Genomic DNA, 25,807 nt, shown 5'->3' with positions numbered 1-25,807 from the left:
ATAATTATTTATATAATATATTAATAAATTATAAATTAGTCTGTTAATATATTATGGTAGCATATTTTCATATAAATAAAATTTCACTGAAAGCCGAATACAATAAAATTATATGATAAAAAGTATAGGTGACACAATTGACGGTTAAATTAACAAAATATAGTTACTCAGTGTAATAATAGAATTGCTATGTTTAACCTGTTAAATTAGAATTGTTATGTTTAACCTGTTAAATTAAACAATTATATAATATATGTAAACAATAAATTATATTATATAATTTATACAAAAAAATATTAATAAAAACAAAAACAATTACCCGTGCGGTCGCACGGGTCAAGCTCTAGTATGTTTTAATAAAACATTTATAGTTATATTTTGTATGTGAGATGAAATAACAGTATACAAGAAAATATAGTATTTAAATTTTTGATATCATATTTAAAAAAAAAATCTGTTTAATTTTATTGTAAACCTTGATTATAGAATATTTCGGTTAAGGAATAATGATGGTAAGTTTAATTAGAGAATAATCTAACAAAATAAATGATTTATTTTTAATTAATTAATAATTATTAAATTAATGGTACAAATTGTAATTATTATAGTGAATGAATGGTTATTTTTAAAGGTAATTCAGTTTTAATAACGTAGATGTTGCTAAAAGCAAAACCAATCAAATCGTAACCGACGTTTTCTGAAACAATTGTAAACCGGAGTTACAATCAATTTGGCCGGTTCTAACATAAGATAACAAAATGTAAAGATGTCAATCTGACTCCCACCAAAGGTCGTTAAGTCTTTTTCTTCCTGCAACCTCTTCTTCTTCTTCTCTCTCTCTCATTTGGGTTTGTGATTATACAGACTTGAGCAGACCAGAATATATGGCGGTAGTAGGATCACGGTCGCGGCGAGCAGAGGTATGCTGATCTCATCCACCTTCTCCCTTCTTTCGTTTCGCTAGAATAGGGGTTGCTATATTTGGTGAAATGATAATTGCAGATGAATTGGGCTACGATATGCTGCTCAGCCTTCTCCTGTCTCCAGCTCTACTGGGCACGTCTTGTCATCCGCAAATGGTTCAACGTTTCTTCCTTTGATTCCGATTATAGCGCCGATACTGACGACGACAGACTCTCCCTTTCCGGCAGCCAAGGTCAAACCTCATATCTATCAATTAATTCCTTTTTTTAATTTAATTTAATGTGACTGAAACTGAACCTGGTGTAACAGATTTTGATCCACGTAGCTCTGGTGCCACCAATGATGATGGTAATGTTGATAACTCTCAATTGTATATTCAGATTCCTTGTTCTTATGATTGAAACTTAATCTCAGATTGTCCTAAACTTAGAAGACGCAATTCAGAAACTTTCAGGGTTCAGTATATTGACACACAAGCAGTCAGGTCTTTCTTTTTATTTCTCTGCTTTTTAATCTGTGCTTCTTTTGTTGCTTAGTGAGTCCCCTGGTGTGTTATGTGGTTTTGATGTAGCCAGAATCTGTGCCGGGACATGGAATGTTGGAGGCACAGTTCCACCTGCTGACTTGGATATCGATGGTTGGCTTGACACTCTTGAACCTGCCGATATTTATGTTCTTGGGTATTGTTTTTTTCTTCTTTCTTTTTGCTCTCATGTCTTTCACTTTAATTACAAATGGTGAGTCAGTTATGTACTCACTTTCATTTTCAGTCTTCAGGAAATCGTTCCCTTAAATGCTGGAAACATTTTTGGTATTGAGGATGACCAGCCTGCTTCTGAATGGGAGAACATCATACGTGATGCTTTAAACCGAGTTCGACCTAGAAATCCCAAGTCTCTTAGTCACAGTGATCCTCCCTCTCCCTCAATGTTTAAGGTTTCTCACGATATGTTTCTTGAGACAAGACATGGTGCTTGTGATACATTTTTCTCTTGTGAAAGACCAATCCTAAGTGAAGATTCACTTACTAACATAGAAGTTTTGGATTCCACCAATGACAACGCATCACCATCAATGCAAATTACTAGTGATTCCCAAAGGGAAGAAAGGTTTAGTTACAATGAAAGAGTTGGTCTGAGCTGGCCAGAACCTCCCTTAAAGCTGCTCAATCAATATGTCTTGGAAAGACGTGGTGGTGCCTTCAAGTCACTGAATCTGAGTATCATGAATCTGAGAAAACCAGCGTATGTAAGGATCGTGAGCAAACAGATGGTGGGAGTGTTTCTCACCGTCTGGGTTCGGAGGAGCTTGCGCAAGCACATAAGTAACCTTAGTGTGTCCAATGTCGGTGTTGGTATTATGGGATACATTGGTAACAAGGTCTTGATTTCTCTATTTTTCTCTTAATAATAATTTATTCCTAAGGTAGCAATAACTTAACGGTTTGTTGTGGTGTTACTTACAGGGATCTGTATCTGTGAGCATGTCAATCTATCAAACACCGTTTTGTTTCCTGTGCTCACATCTGTCATCAGGGGAAAAGGATACAGATCACCAGAAAAGAAACGATGATGTACGTGAAATTCACAGAAGAACGCTGTTTCATCCCCATTCTTCAAGTGCCAGTGTTCTTCCAAGAAGCATCCGTGATCATGAGTACGTTTTATTTCTCGGTTGATACAATCTCTCTCTTAGTTTATGAACATAACCAGATGAGCTTTTGTAGAAGAGTAATCTGGCTGGGAGATCTTAACTATCGGATTAACTTGTCGTATGAGAAGACACACGAGCTTATTGCAAGAAAGGAATGGCAGAGGTTGCTTGAGAATGACCAGGTACGTTTATTGCATTTGTTTACATTAATTTTAAATCACATAGTCCTTATGTTTATGTTTTGTGAAGGTTACGTATTGTATCAAACCTTTGATATGTCTTATTTATTTGGTAGCTTTCAAACGAAATGAGGAAAGGCAACGTATTCGAGGGATGGTCGGAGGGGGTTTTATGTTTTCCACCGACATACAAATACGAAATTGACTCAGAAAACTACATCGGAGATGACCCGGAATCAGGAAAACGTAGACCGGCCTGGTACTCTTTTCACACACTATGTTACAACGTATTTTTGTGTAACGCATAGAAAGGTAAAAGAAAAGTGAATGTGTGTGGTTCAGGTGTGACCGCGTCATTTGGAAAGGGAAGGGAATGAAGCTTCTTAGTTACAGAAGGAATGAGATTAAGCTATCGGATCACCGGCCTGTCACAGCCACGTTCTTGGCCGAGGTTGAGGTTTTGTCTCTATGGAAACTTCAGCGTGCGCTTGCAATCACTTATGCCGAGATCCAAAGCCAATGATGAGCTTGTAAGGTCGCCTAAAACCCCTCTTAGGTCAGATCAAATTTGTACAAACTCCCTCTTCTGTAAGAGGATACCACATATTATTATTTGCAATTTGTGTATTATCTTTAGAGGAATGTATAATAGTGTGCAGGCGAGAAATACAAATAATATTTGAAGATAAGAAGACCGCATTTCATGTAGATATATTTCATTTTGCTTCAACGCAAGTTATTATTATTAGGATCTGTTCTTGTTTAACCGTTGAATTGTAGGCATCTAATTATGAAACAGAGAGGAACAACCAGTTAATAATAGAAACAAAAATAAACCAGTGGTTTCATATCCTCACTTTATCTCTGGCACCTCGAGACGTGATCTTTCTGTCTTTAACACATTATGCGTGAAGAAGATGCAAAAAACGAAACAAAACCAGCCACCTCCGGTTGGGTGTGACACACTGGTTTTGGCCTCCTGCCAATCCGAGTAAGAGTTCAAGTCAAAGACAAGGAGTATCAGGGGCGGAGGTAAGGTAGTGTGCTCGGCTACTCAAGAGTATGATAGTGACTGGGGGCGTGGCAGGCAAGTTAAATAGAGGATTAAGGCAATCAGGACTGCTTGGGTCCGTCAATAGTGGTTACTGGTGATGGTATCCTAATGCGTTATGAGTCAACCGAATTCCGAATTCGTATTCAAAGAATAGTTTTTTACTAATGTCTGGGACAAAATGTTAACAAGACATACATTCTCATTAACGAAGATAAAAATACATATTTAGATAATTATCTAAATACAACGTTTACTTCGTTTTTTTAATATGTTTCTACTTCTATTACTATTTTGTTTTCACTTGCAACCTAATATGTACAAAATCTTAGACAAAATTTTCATAAAGATATCGATATATTGATTTCTAGATATATACGGTGGGGAATTTGCTAAATATGACTTGGAACTTGATTTTGATTGCAAAAGTATATCCAAACTTGAATCAAATACAAAACTAATCCAAAAGTCTTGTAAAATTACAGCCAGCCCTTTGTAACCAAACAAAAAACAGAATTTATTTTTACGAATATAGCTCCGAAAAGTTTTCTGAGTCTTCTGAACTATTGTACGTCGTCTAGACGATATCCATGGAATTATTCTGGTATAGTTGATCTTACAAATAATTTATAAACTATTTAAAAAATCTTTTGACAAGTAAAACATTAAAATCATATAATTATAAACAGTTTTAAGTGATATAAATTAAAATATAATAAAATTGAATAATTTTCAACATAGATGAGTGAAAGTAGTTAATCATGATATTCTTTGGCGGGCTTTTCGCAAAATTGACCTACAACTCAAAGTCAAACACAAAACTAACCTCATTTTTTTTTTTGGAAATTAGTTTTGCCATATTCACCCCACAAGTTCATATAATTTACGAAAATACCATCATTTTTTTTTTCTTTTCGAAAATGACATTTTTACTCTCTCACCCTCATCATCTTCAAATAATTACAAGATTGCCATTGTCATCAATACCCTAACCACCATGAACAACCAATTTGAAGCTCTTAATGCTCCCAAAATCAATTTACCCTTCTTATTTCTCCATTCTTATGAACTAAACACAACATCTCTCTCACTTTCTCTCCACATTAAGCTAAAAAAACCCAAAATTTTGATTCTACATTTTTTATGGTTCATAGAGTCATAGAAGCTAACAATTCTGGGTGGGTCACTTTCGTTTGAGATTATGTGTTTTTGCAGAAGTCTTATGTGTGCTAAGGAAGTTATCTCACCAATTTAAGGTATGAAATCGAGTTTTTTCCAGATCTGTTCGTCCAGACGACTTACCTGTAAGTCGTTAAGTCATCTAGTCAATGCAGAGGTTATTTTTGCAATTGACTTTGAAATCTGTTTTCTGAGACGACTGAAATATAAGTCGTATGCTTTTGTTTGGTTAGAAAAAAATCTCCAACGAACCTAGAGTTTAGTTTTACATTAGACTGGATTATTTCACAAGTTTGACTTTCCTGGACGACTTACATTTCAGTCGTCTGGTGAAAAATTGAAATATCAATATTTTATTAAAACCCGACGACTTACATGTAAGTCGTCGAATGTTAGTTTTGCAATTGAAAAAAAAAATTTCAATATTTAATTATACCCAGACAATTTACAATTCAGTAGTCCGCCCGACGACTTACATGTAAGTCATCCAGGATTTTATTCCTAGATTTTGGTCAAACCTCGTAAATCCTGGACGACTTACATGTAAGTCGTCGGGCGGACGACTGAATTGTAAGTTGTCTATATATAATAAAATATTGAAGTCTTATTTATGACGACTTAATTGTAGGTCGTCGAGTTCTAATAAATTATTGATATTTCAATTTTTCACCAGACGACTGAAATGTAAGTCGTCCAGGTAAGTCAAACTTGTGAAATAATCTAGTTAAATGCAAAACTAAACTATAAAGACTGAAATGTAAGTCGTCTAGCTTTTTTTGAAGTTTTTTTTTAACCAAACAAAAGTAGACGACTTATTATTCAATCGTCTCAGATAACAGATTTCAAAGTCAATTGCAAAAATAACCTCTGCGTTGACCAGACGACTTAGATTGAAGTCGTCTGGAAGACTTAGATTGAAGTCTTCTGCGTCGACCTACATGGACGACTTCTCTGGAAGTCTACTAGACGACCTTCGTGGATGATGTATGCGTCAATGTTTAATAAACTTGCATTTTCTCTAAACCTATAAAGACTTTTTCACATTTTCTTGTTAATTCATGTTTATTAATGAATATGTGGGTTACTGAATGAAATTTATAACTTAATTGGTGATATTTATGAGGTTACCAACATTCACGTTAATTAAAGTATCTAACTGATCTGAGAAGACTTCCGTGGAAGTCTTCTACGCTAGTTTTTAAGTCTTCTACGCTAGTTTTTGAATAACTTGTATTTTTAAGAGTGATAAGTAACTTCAAGATATGTAAAACTCATATTTTCAAAATATGTTTTCTCCCTTAGTTTTACTAAATTTGACTAATTTTTTCAACACAAACTTATGAAAAATATGATATGCTTTGACTAGTTACTATTGTTTGTTTCCATCTCTTAAGTATTATTGTTATAGACACTAATGATGATTATTGTTATGAGTTGGAAGAAGGGTTAAAATGCTTCTTAAAATGTTGTATCAATATGAATCTATCAACATTCTTGTTTATTAAGATGAGAAAAAGGCCATTGGAGTTTATTACTGCATATGAGAGATCCAAAGATAAGAAAAAGGCTATTGAAGTCTATTATTTCATTGATTTGTAAATGTGTAAACACATTGTTAGCAGATGTATTACATCTTGGGAAACATTATTACTAATTTTACAAAAAAATCACAACTAAAAGAGTAGACATGCAAATCACAAAACATACCACAAACAAAACTATTATAGATCATTCCTCTACAAAGACAAGCTTAGACTCCACTTGATATGGAAGAAGACTTCGTCAGAAGACTTCCAGGAAGTCGAGACGACTTCCAAGAAGTCTAGACGACTTGCAGGAAGTCCAGACGACTTCCAGGAAGTCCAGACGACTGAAATGGAAGGCTAGACGACTTCCAGGAAGTCCATACGACTGAAATAGATGTCATCTAGTGCATTAGATTTTAGAAGACTAACATGTAAGTCATCCCAGAAGTCTTCCAGATCTGAAAACCTGCATATCAAATCCAGATATGAAAAACCGGCATATCCAAAAACGTTCAAATGGCTTAAAAACAGAAAAAAATGAGTGGAAGATTAGATAAATCTACCTTTATAGAACACACAAAATATCTAAAATTAATAGATTTACCTTTAAATGAGTGGAAGATGAGTACCATCAGATTAAAAACCTGAAAAAGATAGATTAGTAAGAAAGACATGAGACAAAATTGAAAAATTCATATAAAGTTTGGTGTTTTTAAGTCAAAGAGATTGGAGTGGGTTTGGAGAGTTTTGGTTTGGAAAAAAAGTAAGAACTTTATACAACAAGAAGTTAGCAAATGAAAAAAAAATTAGACATAAAAACTTACCAAAACGATCAGATCTATTATGAAAGGGAGACTTCGTCAGAAGACTTCCAGGAATTCCAGACAACTTCCAGGAATTCCAGACGACTTCCAGGAAGTCCAGACGACTGAAATGGAAGTCGTCTGGAAGATTTCCTGGAAATCGTCTAGTGCATTATATTTTAGACGACTAACAAGTAAGTCGTCTCAGAAGTCTTCCAGATATGAAAAACCTGCATATCAAATCCAGATCTTAAAAACCTGCATATCCAAAAACGTTCAAATGACTTAAAACAGAGAAAATGAGTGGAAGATTAGAAAAATCTACCTTTATAGAACACGCAAAAATACATATCTAAAATTAATAGATATACCATTAAAGAAATGGAAGATGAGTATCATCTAATTAAAAACCTGCAAAAAATATAGATTAGTAAGAAAGACATGAGACAAAAATGAAAAATTTATATAAAGTTTGTTGTTTTCAAGTCAAAGAGATTAGAGAGAGGTTGAAGAGTTTTAGAATGATGAACATTACATTCTTGTTGCAACCATTTGAGAGGAGGGAAGAAAATGTATAAATTTTTCTTTATATAGGGAGACAAAAAATACAATTAGGTTAAATATTTTTGATTCAAACGACTTACTTGTAAGTCGTCCAGCAAACTTTAATATTTTCAGCGGAAAATTAAGATATTTTTAGCAGAAAACTAAAATAGAAGACTTCCCAGACGACTTGGTTTAAATTATTTAAGCAGGAAAATGGTTTTTTTTAAAAAAAATTTAGGCGAGAATATTTGGACGACTTACATGTAAGTCGTCTGTTTTAATTTCTTCACCAGACGACTGAAATATCAGTCGTCTAGACCCTAAACATAACCCTTAAACCTAATTAAATAACTAAACACTTCATAAAATCAAATTAAACTTCATAAGTGTTTAATATACACAAAAATAAACACGTATAGGTAAAATTTTAATTTTTCAAAAAAACATTCAAGCTTTCCAAAATCTAACCATAAAAATACATACAATACTACAACATTTGTTGCCAAACCCTAGACAAAAAAGACCATGATTCACTACCTACACTCATCTATGTCCAAAACAATTCAATTTTGTTATATTTTAATTTATATCACTTAAAACTGTTTATAATTACCTGATTTTAATTTTACGCTTATCAAAATATTTTTTAAAAAATTTAAAAATTATTTCAAGATCAGCTATACCAGAAGAATTACTTTGAAGTCGTCCAGACAACTTGCAACATCTCAGACGACTTACTGGGGCTATACTCGTAAAAATGGCTTCAGTTTATTTGTTTGGTCACGAGGGGCTGAGCTGTAATTTCACAAGGCTTTTAGGTTAGTTTTGTATTTGATTCAAGTTTGGGTATAGGTTTGGGTTTGGGTTTAAAATCAAGTTGTGGGTTAGTTTTGGCAAATTCTCCTACTTTGGCTTAGGGTTTGACAACGTATGTTGTAGTATTGTATATATTCTTAGGGTTAGATTTTGGAAAGCTTAAATAATTTTTTGAAAAAATAAACTTTACCTATATGTGTTTATTTTTGTGTATAGTAAACACTTTTAAGTTTAATTTGATTTTATGAAATGTTTTGTTAGTTAATTTAGTTTAGGGGTTATGTTTAGGTTCTAGACGACTAACAAGTAAGTCGTCTGGCGATTAGAAGACTTCTTTGAAAGTCTTCTAACTCCCGCTAAAAATATTTTAGCTTCCCGCTAAAAATATTGAAGTCTTCGGGGCAATGTTTTTAAACCCGATCCGGACACTGAACCGGATGACTTACCGGATCGCTGGGTCACTTGGTTGACCGCGGATAAACAGCGGGTTAATAAATGAATTAATTCTATTATATAATAATATATTAATTATGAAAATAAATATATAAAAACTAAAGTTTAATATTTTGTAAATGTTTTTTAAACATAAAATAATAGTTTGGATATGTATATATTTTATGTTTAAAAAGTATTTAGAAAATACTTAACTTTAGTTTTTATATTTTTATTTTCATTTGACATAAAAATATCAAAAAATAGTTTAGACAATTTTAAATTTTCTGTAACAAGTAAGAGCTATGACATCTAAAAAAACAAGATATAAAATTCATAAATATTTAAATGTCTAATGTGAACTAATTTTGGTTCTCTCTACCATCGTTCACTTTATTTTCTTCGGTGGCATAGTGAAATCTTCATCAAAATAAAAAAATCATAAATATATAACTGAAAAGGGAAAAACGAACTTTTTTTTTTGTCAGACCTAACTTATTAATTGAAAACTTAGAATATTAAACATAATCTAAAAATTAAACAAGAAGTAAAAGTTATTTATTGGTTCAACCGGTATCGGGTTCTGGGTTTTAGTGGGTTTCTAAAGATTGGTTTTTTTGCAAAACCCAAACAAGATTTTTCTCGGTCACCGCGTTTACCGGTTCAACCGCGGGTCCGGGTCAGGTTTCAAAACACTGCTTCTGGAGAAAATAGGTTTGCTTCCAGAGGTCTGCTTCAGTCTGTTTCTTAACAGATATGTTCTTCATATGAGAGAGAGAGAGAGAGAGAGAGAGAGAGAGAGAGAGAGAGAGAGAGAGAGAGAGAGAGAGAGAGAGAGAGAAGAGAGAGAGAGAGAGAGAGAGAGAGAGAGAGAGAGAGAGAGAGAGAGAGAGAGAGAGAGAGAGAGAGAGAGAGAGAGAGAGAGAGAGAGAGAGAGAGAGAGAGAGAGAGAGAGAGATTTCACAATAGATATATAGACATTTCTAAACATATATTTGCGTTACAATAGATATATAGACATTTCTAACCACAACAATTTAATAATTGCATTTGTACTGTACAACATTACTTCATATAAAGTTTCTGTTGTAGACATTACATGTAAGTCGTCTGTTTTAATTTCTTCACCAGACGACTGAAATATCAGTCGTCTAGACCCTAAACATAACCCCTAAACTTAATTAAATAACTAAACACTTCATAAAATCAAATTAAACTTCATAAGTGTTTACTATACACAAAAATAAACACGTATAGGTAAAAAATTAATTTTTCAAAAAACATTCAAGCTTTCCAAAATCTAACCCTAAGAATACATACAATACTACAACATTTGTTGCCAAACCCTGGACAAAAAAATACCATGATTCACTACCTACACTCATCTATGTTCAAAACAATTCAATTTTGTTATATTTTAATTTATATCACTTAAAACTGTTTATAATTACATGATTTTAATTTTACGCTTATCAAAATATTTTTTAAAAATTTAAAAATTATTTTTAGATCAGCTACACCAGAAGACTTACTTTGCAACATCTCAGACGACTTACTGGGGCTATACTCGTAAAAATGGCTTCAGTTTATTTGTTTGGTCACAAGGGGCTGAGCTGTAATTTCACAAGGCTTTTAGGTTAGTTTTGTATTTGATTCAAGTTTGGGTACAGGTTTGGGGTTAAAATCAAGTTGTGGGTTAGTTTTGGCAAATTCTCCTACTTTGGCTTAGGGTTTGACAACGTATGTTGTAGTATTGTATATATTCTTAGGGTTAGATTTTGGAAAGCCTAAATAATTTTTTGAAAAAATAAACTTTACCTATATGTGTTTATTTTTGTGTATAGTAAACACTTTTAAGTTTAATTTGATTTTATGAAATGTTTTGTTAGTTAATTTAGTTTAGGGGTTATGTTTAGGTTATAGACGACTAACAAGTAAGTCGTCTGGCGATTAGAAGACTTCTTTGAAAGTCTTCTAACTCCCGCTAAAAATATTTTAGCTTTCCGCTAAAAATATTGAAGTCTTCGGGGCAATGTTTTTAAATCCGATCCGGACACTGAACCGGATGACTTACCGGATCGCTGGGTCACTTGGTTGACCGCGGATAAACAACGGGTTAATAAATGAATTAATTCTATTATATAATAATATATTAATTATGAAATAAATATATAAAAACTAAAGTTTAATATTTTCTAAATGTTTTTTAAAACATAAAATAATAGTTTGGATATGTATATATTTTATGTTTAAAAAGTATTTAGAAAATACTTAACTTTAGTTTTTATATTTTTATTTTCATTTGACATAAAAATATCAAAAAATAGTTTAGACAATTTTAAATTTTCTGTAACAAGTAAGAGTTATGACATCTAAAAAAACAAGATATAAAATTCATAAATATTTAAATTTCTAATGTGAACTAATTTTGGTTCTCTCTACCATCGTTCACTTTATTTTCTTCGGTGGCATAGTGAAATCTTCATCAAAATAAAAAAAAAATCATAAATATATAACTGCAAAGGGAAAAAAAACCTTCTTTTTTTTTGTCAGCACCTAACTTATTTATTGGAAACTTAGAATATTAAACATAATCTAAAAATTAAAAAAAGAAGTAAAAGTTATTTATTGGTTCAACCGGTATCGGGTTCTGGGTTTTAGTGGGTTTTTGTGGGTTTCTAAAGATTGGGTTTTTTGCAAAACTCAAACCGGATTTTTCTCGGTCTCCGCGTTTACCAGTTCAACCGCGGGTCCGGGTCAGGTTTCAAAACACTGCTTCTGGGCGACTTACAAGTAATTAGTCTAGGAATTCTTCTATTAGAAGACTTACTTGAAAGTCTTCTGAATCGAAAATATTTAAACCTATTGGAATTTTTGTCTCCATATATAAAGAAATATTTATACATTCTCTCTCCTCCTCTCAAATGGTTGAAACAAAAAATGTTATGTTCCTCATTCTTAAACTCTCTAACCTCTCTCTAATCTCTTTGAACTTATAAACACTAAACTTTCTATCAATTTATTGTTTTTTTGTCTCATGTCTTTCTTTCTAGTTTATCTTGTTTTACAGGTTTTTCATCGCATGGTTCTTATCTTCCACTCATTTAAAGGTAGATCTATTAATTTTAGATATGTATTTTTGTGTGTTCTATAGAGGTAGATCTATCTAATATTCCACTCATTTTTTCTGTTTTTTTAGCCATTTGAACATTTTTTGATATGCATGTTTTTCAGATCTGGGTTTGATATACATGTTTTTCTGGAGCAGACTTTGGAAGACTTATGGGAAGTCTTCTTGGAAGTCTTTCTTTCAAAGTCTTCTAATATATAATGTGTTAGAAGACTTCCAAGAAGATTTCCTGGAAGTCTTCTGACAGAGTCTTCTCACATGTTTCCCTTTCATAACAGATCTGAGCGTTTTAGTAAATTTTTATGTCTGTTTTTTCTTCATTTGGTAATCTCTTGTTGCATAAAGTTCTTACTTTTTTTCCAAACTAAAGCTCTCCAAACCCACTCTAATCTCTTTGACTTGAAAACACCAAACTTTATATGAATTTTTCATTTTTGTCTCGTATCTTTCTCACTAATCTATCTTTTTGTTGCAGGTTCTTAACCAGATGGTTCTCATTTTCCACTTGGATATGTATGTTTTGTGTTTTATATAAGTATATTGATATAACCTTAACAGCAAAACACAATAATACAAAAAAATTAATCAAATTTATTTCAACTAAGGGAGAAGAATTCTCAAGAAAAATTAGTCAAATTTACAAAAGATAAACTATTACATAAGTTCAAAGATAGAACACTTTCATTAAAAGTCTTCTCGGAAGTCTTCTTCGAAGACTTAAATTTAAAGCGAAAAATTGAAATATAAGCGGAAAATTATAATTTAAGCAGGAAACTCAAAATTTTAAGTGAAAATTGAAATTTCAATTTTTTTGAATTTAAAAAGTATATCTTATGATCTATGAAGACACATTTTAATACTTGATATTCTTGAATTTACCTAACACTTTTGAAAATCAAATAAACATATCTTAAAGTTATTTAACAAATTTACAAAAACTAACGTAGAAGACTTCTATGAAAGTCTTCTGAAAACATTAATACACATGAATGTCGGTAAACTCATAATTAAAACCAATTAAGTTGTGAATTTCATTCAGGAGCTCAAATATCGACTAATATACATGAATTAACAAGAAAATATTAAAAAGTCTTTATAGTTTTAGAGAAAATGAAAGTTTATTAAACATTGACGCATACAACTTCCACGTAGGTCGTTTGGTAGACTTCTAGGAAGCCGTCCATTTGGATTAGTTTTGCAATTGATTTTTAACCTAGACGACTTACATGGAAGTCGTCCATCTTTGTTTGTTAAAAAACTTTTTTGAGACAACTTCCATGTAAGTCTTCTAAGGTAAACAAGTTAGTTTTTCATTTGACTGGATTGTATCAGAAATTTGACTTTTTCTGGATGACTTACACATAAGCCGTCTAGTAAAAGATTAAAAAATCAATATTTTGTTATACCTCGATGACTTCCATGTAGTCGTCTCAGGTTAGTTTTGCAATTGAAAAATACAAAAAAAAAATTATAGACAACTTACACGGAAGTCATCCGTCCGTTGACTTACATGGAAGTCGTCCAAGATAAGCAAGGTTTGACCAGAATCTTGGAATAAAATCATGGACGACTTTCGTATAAGTCGTCTAGAAAAAAATAAATTTTTATGTTTTATTTTTGTATTGCAAAACTAACCTTAGATGACTTACATGGAAGTCATCTAGATATAACAAAATATTGATTTTTTTAAAATTTTCTATTGGACAATTTATGGATAAGCCGTCTAGGAAAAGTCAAATTTTTGACACAATCCGGTCAATTGAAAAACTAACCCGTTTACCTAGATGACGTCTCATATTTTTTTTTTAACGAACAAAGATGGACGATTTCCATGTAAGTCGTCTCTAAAAACACATTTAAAAGTCAATTGCAAAACTAACCTCTGCATTGACCAGAAGATTTCCATGTAAATCGTCTACAACCAGAACTTACCCGGAAGTCGCCTGGGCGAACATATCTGAAAAAATACTGATTTCATAGTTTCAACGCGTGAGATAACTTGTTTAGCACATATAAATATTCTCAAGCACCCAAAATCTCAAAAAAAAAGTGACCCACCAAGAATCGTAAGCCTCAATGGCTCTATAAACCATAAAAAATTTAGAATCAAAATCTTGAGTTTTTTTTGGATGAATATGGAGAGAAATAGAAAGAGATGTTGTTTTTAGTTCATAAGAATTGAGAAATAAGAAGTGTAAATCGATTTGATGTGCATTAAGAGCATCAAATTGGTTGCTCACTGTTGTCATAGACATATATCTGTGCACGGTACCTGTCATGAAAAACAGTACAAAAACAGCTTGCTCACTGTTGTTATAGACAGATATCTGTGCACGGTACCTGTCATAAAAAAAATTAGAAGCTAATACCATTCAAAGCGTTACTGAGTACTGAGTATAGAGTAAATACTGTGTTACTCCAGATATGTTGACTTTCCCACATTTCGAACACATCAACGAAGTTGGGCCTTTCCTAGCCTTAGTATGGCACCCACTGCATGATATGTAATACCAGGTTGAGCGATGGACCACATCATCAATCGTAGCCGTGCACTCAAAAAAAGCCTCCTGCACCGCAAAGCTATATAAGCCTCAAAGCTTTGGATCAATGACTAAGAAATATTTAGACCTAGTTGTACCTTAGTAGATCCCTGCTTGATGTAGGAGAATATTTCTCCTATGGTCAGTGTCTCACGTTTAGTAAGCACTTCTGCATTAACCCGATCAGCACTCTGTGGATTAGAGCCCAACCTGAGACAGAGTAGTAAGCATTGATCCAGTCAGTCATTGATATGGGGTTATGTAGCGAAAGCGTACATGTAAACACACAAATATATATTTACCAGCCGAAGTAGTCGATCGTAGGTTGGACATCGTAGTCCATAAAACACGTGAGGAGGACATTGAAGTCAGGGCAAGAGTACCTGTTGTATTAAGAAAAACCCATTTAAACAACATAAAGAGTAGATATCTAACTGTAAGAAAGCTTTATTAAAGATAGAAATCGTAACCTCCGAGACTCTTAGTGTTAAAGGTCGTAACTAATAACACAGTGGGGGTATTTTCGTATGATTTGAATTTTTTGCAGAAGTCTCTTGCAGCCTGGTCCCAAAGGTAGAGCTTCATCACAGGTCCACTGCAAAATATTTTCACTGAATGGTTAATAGAAGTAGAGAGAAAGGGTGTTTAAGAAATAATAAAAAACATACTCTTGTGACTGCACATGAACCAGAAGATGCCTCGCCCTTTCTATCTCCACTTCGTCAAGGACTGGGGTCCCAATGAGACTCTGTCCATTAACCAGCTTCATGTGGCCAACAACATCTATCCCTTTGTTCATCAAGTGTGTAAGTAAGAAGAGTACGAAATAAGTAATCTACTATTTCATGACCACACAAAACCGAAACACACATAGTAATGAAGCAGCTAACAGATCCTAATCATACTATGCTACGATAGAACCCTCAAAAAAATTCCAAGACCCGAGTGTAGTAAAAAATCCTTCCTAATGTTACAAACAGAATTAGTGAATTTCATTTGTCATGTTCTGTTCTGAAAGAGTGATTTCAGAGACTGACAAAGACGAACTATATTTCAGAGAATGATTATGACAAACCTAAAACACATTTTAAGCAAAATTCGAGATTTATATATCTGAGCAGCAAGAAAGACTAAATACCACATCTAATCAGCAAGCACTGTAACAAAAAGATTGTGTGGGGGATAACAGAGATTACCGTAGAGGTCTCCTTTGCGATCGCAGTTAGCTTGAAAATCCTCAATGGAATGAAATCGGAATCTGTCTTCATCAAAAGGGGTGGGACTGTCTTCAAGAACAGACAGTTCAGAGTTCCATGAGAACGACACCGTCACGGCATGATCAGAAACCCGATACACCGATTTGTTGCTTGATCCATAGAAATTGTTGAGCTTGTAAACCGATCCAGGCTTCATTTTAGGCAAATATATCTCAATACGTCCTGGCGAAATGAATCCTTGGATAACAGTTCCCTGCGAGAAAATACACTAACAATCAAATTGTTGTTTTTAATTTTGTAGAGAGATAATAAAATTTGAAGATTTGACATTTCAACGATTAGTTTTCTTCCTATTGTACTAAATATAAGTGGGATCTAAATAGCAATCTAAATAACAACGAATCTAAATAACTATGTTTGGTGAAATCAAGTACCTGTTCGTCGATTAGAAGCATCTCAAGGCCAATAAGCGTCTTCTTTAGAGGGTTCCAAGCCTCCCAGAAATGAATCAAGCCGAAACGCAGCTGGGTTTCGTTGGGACCCGGTGAGACATCTCGGAAGAACATGACTTTTTCATCATAATCGGAGGTGATAGGGGATTTTCCATTCGGTTTCATTGCCATGGATTGAGGTTAGAGAAGTTCTAGGGTTTGATTTGCACTCAGGAGAGAAAATCAGTATATAAAGTAGAAGGAAAAGAGTAAACGGAGACGAAATCATAAAGAAGAAATTGATGGATCCAGATGTAGTGGAGTATTGATTGTGGAGATGTGGATCGAGAGAACTGAAACGATGGAGAACACACTGTGAAGACGAAGAGTTTGAGGCGTAGATCCTCGTGTTCACCGTCTAGGGTTCTTCTTAAAAAAAAAATTGTACCGATAGATTGTAGCGATAGGATAGCAAAGCCCAGTGTTAACCGACGAAGCCCAGCGGAAGCACATCGAAGCCCATATGAAATCAATAGTTTAGTTTAGTAGATCCAACATGTATTAATTAAATGTTTTGATTGGCCAAACATATATGTCAACGTAGACATGTTAGAATCCTTCTAAATTTGCCTTTTAGTATAGGTTAGATTAGATTGATTAATAATCTATTGTCAAACATAATTAACATTTAGAGTATATTTGGTTTTATAGGATAATTTGCAAAATCTATCAAAGCAGTTATACAACGAACAAATCCTTACTAAAATTAAGGTCAAATTAAAATATGAGATTCTCTTGTAATTTGCAAACCGTCAAACTGTAATTCTGTTAAAATTTGAAATTATCATTTAAATATAATTTTTTTAAACATATAGAATAGCACGTAAGTTGAGACATTTTAGTATATGTTGCTCAAATTATAGTACACATTTGCAAGACTTAAAAATGATATTGTTAAATGACTACATGCATTTAAATATATAGTTTTGGTATATAATAAGAAAACATGTAATAAGTAAACATAGACACATTTGTAGTGCCTAAATTAAACACTTTATATAACTACACACAGCTGATATCACACGTTTCGGTAAGTATTTCAAACACTTTATATAACTAGATTAAGATCTGTATCTTGCACGGGATGTGTCTTGCACGGGATGAGACTACTTCTGCATTGTGAATTTTATATAACATGAGTGAAATATAATTTTTCATATCTAGAAAAATGTTAATCACTGGTTCTTGGTTCAAATTGAAATTTTCGAGTTAGTCAAGATGGATTCTCTCCTAGGTCAAAGGCTTGATAAGTATGTTGTGGAGAACAATGAGAATAACTATTCAGTAATTGTAGGGGATTTAATATAAGCAGAGATGTCATATTTGAAAGGTTTGCTTCTACATGTATGACCAGGGCCGGCTGAAGTAGTAGGGCGAGCAGTGCCCCGGCTCCTGGCCTACAATTTGTTTTTTCAAAAAATAGTTAATCTGATATTTCTAAACAAACATAATTTAGAAATATTGTTCAATAACAATCTGATTTTACGGAAACCAAATCTCATTATGCTAACTTATAGTATAAATTTTCACCTAAATTAATAATTTAGTAATAAATATAATGAAATTAGCATTAATTGTAGTTAGCCGTTAAGTATTTCTGGAATAAATTTATTTATTAAGTCGACTACTTCTTTCTTTTTTACATAAAATAATTCTTTCTACAAACTTTTTCTATGCGAGGCATAATTTAATTTTAAATGCCATAGTTTAGTAAAATAGTTTATTCTTCAAAGATTCTAACTTCAACTGAAAATTGGATTAAATAAATTATTTTCTAAGAATTTCATTATGAATTTACGTTTGCTGTCATGTTTTCTGTTTTTTTTTTTCTATACACTTGATCTTCTAGAAAGATCACATATTCTTTCTTTTTTTTGGCTATGTTTTTGGTTATGTTTACGTTTAAAAACAAAAACTACTCTTTAGTGTTTGTTTGTTGATTAAAAATGTGAATATTTTGATTTGTAGCAGTAATATTATGAATTGTATTTTTGTAATTTATATGTTAAAGGGTCTTTGTTTCTTTTTTGCCCTAGGACCTATAAGATGTTTGAGCGGCCCTTTATATGACAAATATTTATTGTAGCAAACTTATTAGACAAACCAACGGTTATACTAACTATAGAGCTTAGCAACTTGTGAAAAATGTTGATCATTGTGATTTAATAGTTCTCAATTTCTCATTAACCTTTTGAGGTTGTTAAGAGTAATTCTCTCCTAACTTTTTGAGGTTTTTAAGAGTAATTCCCTTTTAATAAGAAAGGGATTTATGACGTGAGAGTAGTTCTAAATAATATTTTGAAATGAGTATATGCATTAGTATTTACAGTTTTGTTATATGATATAAAAATATGAATGACACACATTTGTACTCTCTGAAAACGAAAGGGAAATGTTTCGGGTGCTTTGAATCACTTTTGAGTTTATGGTCAAACTCAGTAACATACTCGTTTTTTTTATATATGTAGGTTATGGAAAAGTTAAATGTTTCTGGTGCTTTGAATCTTCTATATGAAACCCGAATTGCATGTGTCGATTGTTTTGGAAATATGCTTGATATATTTTTTTGTAGTATTTTCCTTTTTGTATTTTTTTTTAAGAAAAAGCCAGTGGCATGGTACTGTAATTATAGGGAAAAACTAAGGGTAGAATCCTATAAGAGATTTTGCTTTAATAGTATAGATAAAAAGAGAAAAAAAACTAAGGGTTGTTGTTCTACATCTCCTTGAAGAGGTCTTGACTCCTCCTCTCTCTACTTCTTCCTCATTCTTGTGTGCGGGGTGGCTCTGGAACGGGATTTTGTCTCCGCATCTCCTGTAAGCTTGTTCTGTCTAACCATCTGGAAAAAAAAATTTCATTATTAACCATCTAAAAAGAAAACATATAAATCGATAATTAACATTTAAAACTCATCATCATATATTATCAACAAATTCCATAAACATATCTACAAATTCCCTACACTAACCACCTAACCAACCTAATTACACTAAACTAACCACCTAAGCTAAACTAGAGAGGAAGTAGACAGGAGTACCTTGCTATGCGGAGGAGAGGAAGTGACTACGAAATGAGAAGTTAGATGGTTCGAGTATATATAGAGTTTTATATTTTGTCATAAAATCCTCGTGAAATTACGAGGAAGTAACAAGGTCCGTCTTTTCATTTTTAATTTTCGTCGTAAATTTACGAGGATATAACAAGGCCCGTGTTTTTTTACGAGTAGTTTACGACGAAGTGTTTTTAAATTTTATCGTAAACACCTCGCTAATTTACGAAAAAATAACAAGGCCTATTTTTTTTCTTTTTACGAGGAAGTAGCAAGGTCCGTGTTTTTTCTTTTACGAGGACTTTACGAGGAATATATGTAAATCCCTAAAACCCGAAACCCCCAATTTCTTTACGCAAAATCAAATTATATAATTTAATTTTCATGATTAAACAAACTAAACACATGCATTTTTAATTTTCGTTGTAAAGTCCACGTAAACTTACGAAGAAATAACAAGGCCCACGTTTTCTTTTTACGAGTAGTTTACGACGAAGTGTTTTTAAATTTCGTCGAAAAGACCTCGTTATTTTATGAGGAAATAACAAGGCCCATGTTTTTTTTATGAGGATTTTACGAGAAAGATATGTAAATCCTTATAACCCGAAACCCCAAACCCCAAGTTCCTTAACTTATAATCTCAATCTCTTCTTCCCAAATCCCAAACCCCCAATTGCCTTACACAAAATCAAATTATATAATTTAATTTTCATGATTAAACAAACCAAACACATGCATTAAGTCTGACAGTAAATCATTTAAAAAAAATTACATCATCATTCGGATACATCATTGACATTCTCGTCATCACTAGAAACATCATCATTTCCATTAAACTCGTCTTCAACAACTTCGTCAGTGGTATCGTCGGGAAGATTTTCGTACTCATGATTATGCGGATCAATGAGAAGGATGTCATCAGTTTGTTGTTCAGGTTCCTTGACTTCATTGATGTGTTCTTCTTGAAAAGGTTGTTCTTCTCCACCGATTGTTCGTCCACTAGGTGTAACTTTGATAACGGCTAACCAATTTATTTCTAATTCTCTCAACCGAGGGTATGGAAGAAAATATAGTTAGCTAGCCGAAACAAAAACGTGTTCAACTAAAAAGTTGGTGCACTCAAGATATCGACTCTAAATAAACGTAAAATATTTCGTCGTAAAGTGCTCGTTATATTTACGTCTACTTTACGACGAAACCTTGTTTCCTCGTAAAAACCATGTTAAATTGCGTCGTTTTTACGATGAAACTTTATTGTCGTTACTTTACGACGAAATTATGTAGATTTATTTTTTCCTCTTAAGATACTCGTAAAGAAGAATTAATTTTACAAGGACTTTTTTTCCTTGTTATTTTTCGTCATTAAAATTGTGTTTTCTTGTTGTGAAAATAATTTATAAATTTTGTAAAAAAAAATATTTTGTTAGGAAAAAAATTGAAATCATGTAATTATAAAAAGTTGCAAGTGATATAAATTAAAATATAATAAAATTGAATTATTTTCAACATAGATAAGTGAAAGTAGTGAATCATAATATTCTTTGGTTTAAGGTTTGACAACATATGTTGTATTATTATATGTATTCTTAGGGTTAGATTTTGGAAGCTTAACATTTTTTAAATTTTTTTTTTTTTGACATATATATGTTTAGTTTTGTATATTAAACACTTTCAAATAAGTCTTATAGGAAGTCTTCTATTAGAAGACTTACTTGAAAGTCTTCTGAATCGAAAAAATATAACCTTATTGAAATTTTTGTCTCCCTTTATAAAGAAAATTTACACATTTGCTCTATTCCTCTCAAATAACTGCAAAAAATGTAATGTTTCTCATTCTAAAACTCGTCAACCTCTCTCTAATCTATTTAATCTTTAAACACGAAACTTTATATCAATTAATAGTTATTTCATGTCTTCTCACTAATTTATTTTGTTTTTGCAGGTTTTTATTATATGGTTCTCATCTTCTACTCTCTTAAAGGTAGATCTATAAATCATATTTTCTTATTTGGTAACTTATTGTTTCTTAAAGCTCTTACTTTTTGAAAACTCTTTTGGTTGTTCTAAGCTCGTACCTTTATTTTAAAGTTTTTCTATGGTTTGAAGTCATTTGAATGCTTTTGGATATGCAGGTTTTTCAATTCTGAGACAGACGTGGAAGACTTCCAAGGAAGTATTCTCTTCTCAGAAGTCTTCTAATATTTAATGCGCTAGAAGACTAAAGTCGCTGGAGAAGACTTATGGCGTAGTCTTCTCCTATGTATCCTCTTTCATTTCAGATCTGAGTGTTTTGTTAAGTTTATATGTCTTTTTTTTTCCTTTGGTAGCTCTAGTTGCTTAAAGCTCTTATCTTTTTCATAATTTATCATTTTTTTGTAAACACCAAAACTTTATATCAATTTATCATTTTTTTTGTCTCATGTCATTCTCACTAATTCATCTTGTTTTGTAGGTTTTTCAGTACATGGTTCTCATCTTCCACTCCTTTAAAGATAGATCTATAAATCATATTTTGTTATTTGGTAACTTCTTGTTGCTTAAATCTCTTACTTTTTGAAAATTCTTTTGGTTGTTTTAAGCTCTTCCCTTATTTTTGAAGTTTTTCTTTGTTTTAAAACCATTTGAATGCTTTGGATATGAAGGTTTTTTTATATCTGAGACAAACCATTTGAATGCTTTGGATATGAAGTTTTTCTTCTCAGATGTCTTCTAACATTTAATGCACTAGACGACTTCCTGGAAGTCTTCTGACAAAGTCTTCTCTCATGTCAAGTGGAGTCTAAGCTTGTCTTTGTGGAGGAATGAGCAATAATTGTTTTATTTATGGTCTGTTTTGTAATTTGTATTTGTACTCTTTTAGTTGTGAATTATTTTGTACATTGAAAAGATATTAATAATATTGGTAAATATGTTCATCTCTACAATATTATCTTGCCAAAAGTACTTGACATTATTGAAGTTATTGATACAATTTCAAAAGCAAACCACAATAATACAAAAGATTAGTCAAATTTTACTAATGGAGAAAATTTCTCAAGAAAAAATAAGTCAAAATCACAAAAGATCAAACATTACATTATTTCAAACCTATAACAGATTCAATAGAAGTCTTCTGGAAGACTTAAATTTCAAGCGAGAAATTTAAATATAAGGGGGAAATTTAAGCGGGGAAATTAAAATTTAAGCGGAAAACTCAAATTTTAAATGAAAATAAAAATTTCAAATTTCATTAAAGTTAAAAAGTATATCTTATGATCTAAAAAGACACATTAAACCATATAACTTGATATTTTTGAAGTTACTTAACACTTTTGAAAGTTAAAAAAAATATATCTTAGAGTTGAAAATACAAGTTTTACAAAAACTAATGTATTCTCTCATTAGCTAGAAACATTAATAAGCATGCATGTTGTTAACCTCATAATTATCACCAATTAATTTATGAATTCCATTCAAGAGCCCCAATATTGACTAGTATACATGAGTTAACAAGAAAATGTTAAAAAGTATTTATAGTTTTAAAGAAAATGAAATTTTATTAAACGTTGAGGACTTCCACGGAAGTCCGTCCGGAAGACTTCCACGGAAGTCGTCCGGAAGACTTACACGGAAGTCGTCCGGAAGACTTACACGGAAGTCGTCCGGAAGACTTACACGGAAGTCGTTCGGAAGACTTATTCTGGTCAATGCATAGATTAGTTTTGCAATTGACTTTATGTGTCAGGAATTTTACTTTTCCTAGATGACTTACATGGAAATCGTCTAGGATAAGTATGTTATTTTTGCATTTGACCGGATTTTGTCAGAAATTTGATTTTTCTTAGACGACTTACACGAAAGTTGTCCAACAGAAAAATAAAATAAAATATATATTTTTAGACGACTTCCACTTAAGTCGTTTCAAGTTACTTTTGCAATTGAAAAATAAAACTTCAATATTTTATTTATCCGGACGACTTCCATGTAAGTCTTCCGGCAGACGACTTACACATAAGTCTTCTTCTGTAATAACCAAGATTTGACTTGAATCTCGGAATAAAATCCTAGAAAACTTATGTGTAAGTCGTCTACCATAAGACTTACATGGAAGTCGTCCGGAGGAAATTATATATTAAAGTTTTATTTTTTAATTGCAAAAGTAGCTTGAAACTACTTATTTGGAAGTCGTCTAATAAATCGTCTTGGAAAAGTCAAATTTCTGACACAATCCGCTCAAATGCAAAACTAACCTGTTTATCCTATACGATACCAGGTTGTCTTCTCTATTTTTTTTTTAAACAAAGAAAACCGGAGGACTTCCAAAGAAGTCGTCTCTAAAAGACACACATAAAGTCAATTGCGAAACTAACCTATGGATTGACCAAAGACTTCTGTGTAAGTCTTCTCGTCGGAGAATACTTACACGAAAGTCTTCTAACGGACAAATCTAGAAAAAGATTGATTTTATAGCTTTAACCAGTGAGATAACGTGTTTAGCTTCTCCAACCACACAATACTTCACCACAGAAGCAACCTACTTGTTAATGACCACAAATCATGAGCTTGAATGATTCTATAAACCTTAAAAAATTTCGAATCAAAATCTTGGGTTTTTTGGATGAATATAGAGATAAAGTGAAAGAGATGTTGTTTTTAGTTCATAAGAAATGAGATATGAGTCAAAATCGATTTTTTAGGTACATTAAAAGCTTCAAATTGGTTGTTCATAGTAGTTGGTGTATTGATGGCAATGGCAATATTTTAAATACTTGAAGAAGATGAGGATGAGAGAGAGTAAAAAACTTATTTTTGAATAATAATTATAATAATAATGATATTTTCGTAAATAATCTAAACTTTCGGAGTGAATAGGGCAAATGAAAGTTTCAAAAAAAATCATGGATTAGTTTTGTGCTTTACTTTGAGTTTTGAGTTATATTTGCAAAATGTCCAATATTTTGTAGCATATATTTTATATAGTGTTTGACTATCATATGAAACTCGTAGAGAAAAACAATAAATATATTTATAATATATTTCGTCAAATGATATAAAAATGTATTTTATGCATAACACATAATATATTTTATATACTATATTTATAAAATAATATATAAAGCATTTTGAATTGATAAACATATTATATTTCATACTATTATACAGTATATTTATATATTTAGTTAGATATGTTAACATGATTTAATATTTGATCTATTCAGTTGACATATGGAATTTATACTACATACTATTATTTTGAAAACTACTATTGGGTTGTGAAACAAATTTTAAAAGAAATGTCTTTACGTTGGTATATATAAATAATAGTAATTTTAGAAGAAATTATACCCTATGGAAGCACCGTTTTTAATGGTCAAAGTTAAAAGTTTTTACACTAGGTATGGGTAGGGAGTGCAATTTTTTTGAAGATTATAAGTTGCAAGCTTTTCAGAAGTTTTAAAGTTCTTTAGGTAGAGCTACTGTTCATCATGTCCGCATGTAATGCAATATTCATCATATGTAATAAAATAGATATTGTATGATGATGTAATCAATTAGTTAACTACTGTTAGAAAAAACCAATTATACCTACGTAATCTAACCACTACAATAAAACGTAACTTTAACGAGGAAGTTTAACGAGGAAAAATAATCCTCGTAAAAAAACGTTGATTTTGCGAGGAAAGTACGTGGAGAAAGAAAAGCATCGTTATTTCGTCGTAAGGTAACGATAAAACATATTCGTCGTAAAGACGATGTAAATTGACGTGGCTTTTACGAGGAAATAGTTTTTCCTCGTAAAAGCCACGTAAATTTCGCGAGTGCTTTACGACGAAATATTTTACGTGTACTTAACGAGGAAATTTTGAATCCACCAACTTGGTAGGTGGCTCACGTTTTTTTTTTGGCCATACAATTAATTTTCGTCGTAATTTCATAGTAAAATTACAACTACCAGATTCGAAATTTTCTATAAATATGGATGTTGGAACATCATTTTAAACACACCAACAACAAAAAACGTGAAAGAAAAAAAAATGGCTGGCTCTGGGACTATTTACGAGTTGCGGAATTGGATGTATATGCATAGAGATGCTAACGGGAGAGTGACGAAAGAATACCTTGCGGGGCTGGAGACATTTATGCACCAAGCAGATTCAACACCGCTCGCCCAAGAAAGTGGTAAGATGTTCTGTCCTTGTCGGAAATGCAACAATTCGAAATTGGCAAACCGTGAAAATGTTTGGAAGCATTTAATAAATAGAGGTTTCACGCCAAATTACTATATCTGGTT

At 32.1% G+C, this 25,807-nt stretch overlaps 1 protein-coding gene and 2 long non-coding RNA genes across 4 annotated transcripts; 2 read left to right on the top strand and 1 right to left on the bottom strand.

Annotated features, from left to right (window-relative positions):
• The first annotated feature begins 736 nt into the window (after positions 1-736).
• Positions 737-3,507, top strand: LOC103868850 (type I inositol polyphosphate 5-phosphatase 1). Of its 2 annotated transcripts, none has more exons than XM_009146906.3 (10): positions 737-920; positions 1,003-1,156; positions 1,234-1,272; positions 1,339-1,408; positions 1,500-1,604; positions 1,695-2,304; positions 2,390-2,580; positions 2,651-2,759; positions 2,873-3,015; positions 3,099-3,507. In XM_009146906.3, exons 1-10 carry the CDS (start codon positions 885-887, stop codon positions 3,277-3,279), a joined length of 1,638 nt encoding a protein of 545 aa, XP_009145154.1. In that variant the 5' UTR covers positions 737-884; the 3' UTR covers positions 3,280-3,507. The 2 variants fall into 2 exon arrangements, with proteins under 2 accessions (XP_009145154.1, XP_018514822.1); XM_018659306.2 differs by having other exon boundaries at positions 863-920; positions 1,496-1,604.
• A 5,874-nt stretch (positions 3,508-9,381) lies between these two features.
• Positions 9,382-22,536, top strand: LOC117134227. The gene is made up of 2 exons (XR_004458432.1): positions 9,382-9,720; positions 11,771-22,536. It is a non-coding gene; the product is annotated as an uncharacterized LOC117134227 (long non-coding RNA).
• Positions 12,556-25,370, bottom strand: LOC108871886. Its single transcript, XR_004458431.1, has 2 exons — positions 16,431-25,370; positions 12,556-16,249 (listed from the first exon to the last, which is right to left on the bottom strand). It is a non-coding gene; the product is annotated as an uncharacterized LOC108871886 (long non-coding RNA).
• Between the last annotated feature and the right edge of the window lie 437 nt (positions 25,371-25,807).

Source organism: Brassica rapa, chromosome A05, assembly GCF_000309985.2.
Source record: "Brassica rapa cultivar Chiifu-401-42 chromosome A05, CAAS_Brap_v3.01, whole genome shotgun sequence".
NCBI lineage: Eukaryota > Viridiplantae > Streptophyta > Magnoliopsida > Brassicales > Brassicaceae > Brassica > Brassica rapa.
Note: the sequence above shows the minus strand (reverse complement) of the source record. Positions and strands in the feature narration are given on the sequence as shown.